The sequence below is a fragment of the Otolemur garnettii genome, unplaced genomic scaffold, assembly GCF_000181295.1.
Source record: "Otolemur garnettii isolate 467f Iridium unplaced genomic scaffold, OtoGar3 scaffold00099, whole genome shotgun sequence".
Classification (NCBI taxonomy): domain Eukaryota; kingdom Metazoa; phylum Chordata; class Mammalia; order Primates; family Galagidae; genus Otolemur; species Otolemur garnettii.
Window position 1 is genome coordinate 1,583,948 of NW_003852494.1, and position 5,024 is coordinate 1,588,971.

At 35.3% G+C, this 5,024-nt stretch overlaps 1 protein-coding gene across 4 annotated transcripts in view; it reads right to left on the reverse strand.

Annotated features, from left to right (window-relative positions):
* Nucleotides 1–5,024, reverse strand: part of IFT81 (intraflagellar transport 81) — a 78,659-nt gene that overhangs the window by 65,286 nt on the left and 8,349 nt on the right. For all 4 annotated transcript variants that reach the window (XM_003795997.1, XM_012809021.1, XM_023516846.1 and 1 more), the window contains exons 5-7: nucleotides 3,942–4,031; nucleotides 1,594–1,659; nucleotides 1,164–1,274 (exon numbers count right to left, since the gene is read on the reverse strand). In XM_003795997.1, coding sequence (XP_003796045.1) covers nucleotides 1,164–1,274; nucleotides 1,594–1,659; nucleotides 3,942–4,031 — 267 coding nt within the window. The remainder of the gene's footprint in view (nucleotides 1–1,163; nucleotides 1,275–1,593; nucleotides 1,660–3,941; nucleotides 4,032–5,024) is intronic.

Consider the following 5,024-nt stretch of genomic DNA (forward strand, 5'->3'; position numbering starts at 1 on the left):
AAAAAAAAAAAAAAGAAAGAAATACACACACCAGGCTTTTCTTGTTATAACATTATGTTGCCCAGGATGCTCTTGAACTCCAGGTCTCAACTGATCCTCCACCTCAGCATCCCAAAGTGCTGTGATTATAGGCATGAGCTACTGCACCTGGCCTGAAATATATTTTTAATGTATAAATCTACCTAGATTTTATGATAGATTTACATTAAAGTAATACTTTCCAACTAAATTACAGTAGAATCTCTGTAAGTTGACCACTACTCAAGGGACTATAACAAACTGGTTAGCATACAGAGTGGTCAACATATGGAACTAGGCCTACTGTACTGATATGTACATGTGGTATATGTCTGGTCTATGAAAATTAGGTCAACTTAAGGAGGTGGTCAATGTAGGGAGATAGTCAACTATGGAGGTTCTACTATATTTTCCTTTTGAGGGAAAGTTTTAAAATATGGAATATAGGCCAGGTGGGGTGGCTCACTCCTATAATACTAGTACATTGGGAGGCCAAGTGTGATGATTGCTTGAGGCCAGGAATTTGAGACCAGCTTGGGCAAGAACGAGACTCTCTCTTAACAAAAAATAAAAAAAATTAGTTGGACATGGTGGTGTGTGCCTATAGTCCTAGCTACTTGGGAAGCTTCAGCAACAGATGTCTTGAGCCGAGGAGTTTGAGGTTGTAGTGGGCTGTGATGAAAGAGTGAGACTATCTCAAAAAAAAAAAAAAGTGGAATATGGGTGATTTTAAGCCTTCTCATGATTTTCTTTTTTGCCAGAGTACAGAGTACTATGATTAGTAAACTAAAAAGGATGTTCTTATAGTCCCGAATTTAAGGATATCTTTTTAGAGGTTCTAAAAGTTTATTAGTAGTTAAACTTACTGCTTAAAATTACAATGAATCATCTATAATCGTGGAACATGAGCTAAGCATAGGCCAAAAGACAATGCATAAATACATAAAGACAATACAATCCAAAAGGTGGTATAGTTGCTATCAGTGCCACAAAATACTTCTCTTAACTAAGAGTATTCCATCATGCTAACAAAGGGAAACATGAACTTCTACGATTCTAAAATTCTTCTTTCTTTATACCTGAATTACCAGAAGGAACTATTAATATTTCTTTCATTCTAAGAATATAAGCTTTTAAGTGAATACCTGATTCTTTTGTTCCTGTTTCTGTTGGGCAAGAAATTCTTCTCTCTCTTTTTCAACTCGAAGTTGCCTTGCTATTTTAAGCATCCGTTGATGATTCTGAACTGTCTCCACCTACAGTAAGAAGAATAAGTAGTACATGTTACTGTCAGGCTTGAGAAAAAAATTAGCACATCATGTAACTCACTTATCCACTTATCATTTCCTTTTGGTAAACAGTACTTCCTAGAAATGACAGTAAAGCTCTAGACTCCAGGTCCTTAAAAGTTTTGGGTTACTCCCTAAGGTGATTGATTCCCTTTTCTGTCTGTGTTATTTGAGTCCATCCTCAGATATACACTCATGCCTGGCTAAATCTTTATTTGCATTCCTGAATCTTTGCAAATCCTTGGGACCCGGGGCCAAGGTCTTACAATGCTAATTTTTGCCTTACCCTTTTCTTCAAACGTTCAACTCTCTTAATGAGCTGATCCTTTTCTTCTTCCATTGCACTGATATCCTAAAAAGTAGTAAAGAAGACATTATACAAAAAAGTATTCTTAGTCTGTAGAAATCAGATGAAGTTTTATTTTGATTATGCATCTACCAGAGTACATAACCAGAACATTAAGGAACAAAGATCTTCTTTTGGATAAAGGTCATTTCTATTTTTCCTCCAGGGCTCTTTATGCAGGGTAATTTTTTTTGGCAGCTTAAAGTTCATCTAGAAAAACAACTAAAACAGGTTATAACACAGCAAGGTAAAGCTGCCAACCAGCGCATTTGTGTTTTGATTCCAAATATGGGCACATGATTTTTCAAAAATCTTCTATAATGGAAAGAGTGCAGGTTTAAATACATGAACAACAGCTGCTGACACCCCATCTGCTCTGTTAAATACCAAACTACATATTCTGCCAATTTTCCATCAGAATTCTTTTTAAGGCTGTGGTGTTTTCAAGACAGAAATTTGCATCTGGTTTCGCCACATTTAACCAATTCCCCCTCTGAAAATAAAGACTCAAAAAATAAATTATCTCCCTTTCAACCAACTCCATAATATTTTATAATGAAAACAAATTTTAAAACTCCTTCCTAAACCAAAAAAACTAATAGCCTAACTACCACAATGATACTAAAAGTAAAATGTACACGGTAGTCAGTGTTGAGAGAATTTGTGAAAATGGATACTCTCACTCACTACCAGTAGTACTGTTCTGAAAAACAGTATCAAAAGTCTTAAAATAAATATTCATCCCTTCTAGCCCAGTAATTCTACACTTGGGAATTTGTTCTAATAAAATATTCATGAAAAGTCACAGATTTCTCCAAAAGGATTCTCAGTAATCCTAATTATATCTAAATTTGGAAATGACCTAAATGTTTGAAAATTATTAAATTATAGCAGAATATAAGGAAAGTCATTAAAAACTATGCAAAAGAATATTTAATAACATGAGCAAAAGTCATGATACAACATCATTTCTCCAAAGAAACAGATTATAGTACCAAGAAAAACATTTAAACACATTTACCAAAATGTCAGCAGCACTTACCTCTAGAGCATAGGATTATGAGTGAATTATTTTCTATATCTCATTTAATAATGTTTTCTAAATTTTCTGCAAAAAATATGTTCAAGAATACTCTGGTAATATTGAATGAAATTAAAATATAGACTCCAGGTTCTTTTATCATTTTGGTTTACTCATAGGACGTAACAGAGGAACAGCAGATGGACATCTATCATTCTTCTGCCATAATATCTTATAAGTATCTACTTATGGGTCTTTTTCCTCTACTAGATCTGAGTTCATCTTTCATTTCTAATATTCAGTAAACTCTTATCAAGAACCTATCATGTTCCAGGCACTGTGACAAGCCCTGGAAATACAGTGGTGAACAACAATAAATTAAAAAAAAATCCTAAACATTTTCATATGATTTAATAAGCAATTCTATTTCTAGAAATTTGTTCTAAGGAAATAATCACAGATAAGCAAAAAATTATATAGAAGGTAATTATAATATTATCTGTAATAGCAAAAAATAAATAAATAAAAAATTAAAAAATGATTATATATCATAGAATATTATTTGGTCATTAAAAGTATGAATATACTCACAATGATTAAAAAAGATACAAATAATTATGTATAGTATAATCCCACATACACACATACTAGAAAATGTTAACAATTGAATAATTTTTTCTTCTTTGTTCTTTTCTGTATTTTCTACATCTGATATATCTACATCAGATAAGTACTCAAAACATAACCTTCTAAAATCCATGCTAATTAGTGGTTTATATAGCATGTAAGAACCCCTATAAATTGGCTTGGCGCCTGTGGCTCAAGCAGCTAAGGCGCCGGCCACATACACCTAAGGTGGCAGGTTTGAATCCAGCCCGGGCCCACCAAACAACAATGACGGCTGCAACCAAAAAATAGCCGGGCGTTGTGGCGGGCACCTGTGGTCCCAGCTACTTGGGAGGCAGAGGCAGGAGACTCGCTTGAGCCCAGGAGTTGGAGGTTGCTGTGAGCTGTGATGCCATGGCACTCTACCCAGGGGGATAGCTTGAGGCTCTGTCTCAAAAAAAAAAAGAACCCCTATAAATTTATCCTGGCTTCATTAATTTCTTCTGTAAAGAACTACCAAAGGTCCTACAAAAGAAAGTCTTCCATTTGCTATCGCCATTCTCTATACAGTCTTAATACTTATACTGAATTAACTGAAAACAAAAATCTAAACCCATTATTATTCAAATCAAAAATTGTTATTATATTTTCTATTCTTTACCCTTCTTATTTCTGCTGTGGAAAATCCAGATGTTTTGAGCTGCTCACATTCTTTATGCAAAGATTTGAAGGCTTCCATCAACTCTTCGTACTAAAAGAATAAGTTAGTAAATTGTAAAGTAATGACAAGAGCAGTAGAGTTTTCTTAGTCAGGTTATCTATAAATTTACTGTAATGACTTAAATCAGTGTAAGGATAACAGTAAAAACACATCCTTTAAGTTTATATAGCATACAAAAAAGTAGATCTCTATAACCTGAACACTACATATTTCCCGTTTCATTTCTGGCTATTTTCCCTCCTCACACTCTATACTCTATCTGTTGTTGATCTTTCAGTCCCCAGAATATTCCACGCTTTAATCTCCAGTTTACACATCCTAATCCCCTTAGAATACTCTGGGATCCACTCACCCCTAACTTGAATTAACTCCTGTTCACCCTTCAGGTCTCAACATAGATGCACTATTTTCACAGAAGCCTTCTTTGGCCCTGTACCTATCCTATCATAGTAGATATAATACATCTGTCTCCTTCCATTATACAGTGAGAGCCAGGAGGACAAGAATTATACTCTTTGTATATGCCTTTATATTCCTGGGGCCTACCGCAGTGCGTAAGTCATATAAGTGTTTAATAAAAAGTAGTTGAATAAGGGCAGCGCCTGTGGCTCAAAGGAGTAAGGCGCTGACCTCATATGCCGGAGATGGCGGGTTCAAACCCAGCCCCAGCCACAAACTGCAAAAAAAAAAGTAGTTGAATGAGTGGAAAAATTAATCATTACTCGAAAATTTTAGAAATAGTATTTTTGTTTGATAAAGACAGAAATTAATAATATTTTTCTTGGGATCATATCCTACAAATCTATAAATTATTAATTCTAAAACTCTTCATTCAGAAAGAAAATATGTATTTTTGGCTCGGCGCCTGTGGCTTAAGCGGCTAAGGCGCCAGCCACATACACCTAAGGTGGAGAGTTCGAATCCAGCCCGGAACGCCAAACAACAATAATGGCTGCAACCAAAAAATAGCCAGGCATTGTGGCGGGCGCCTGTGGTCCCAGCTACTTGGGAGGCTGGGGCAGG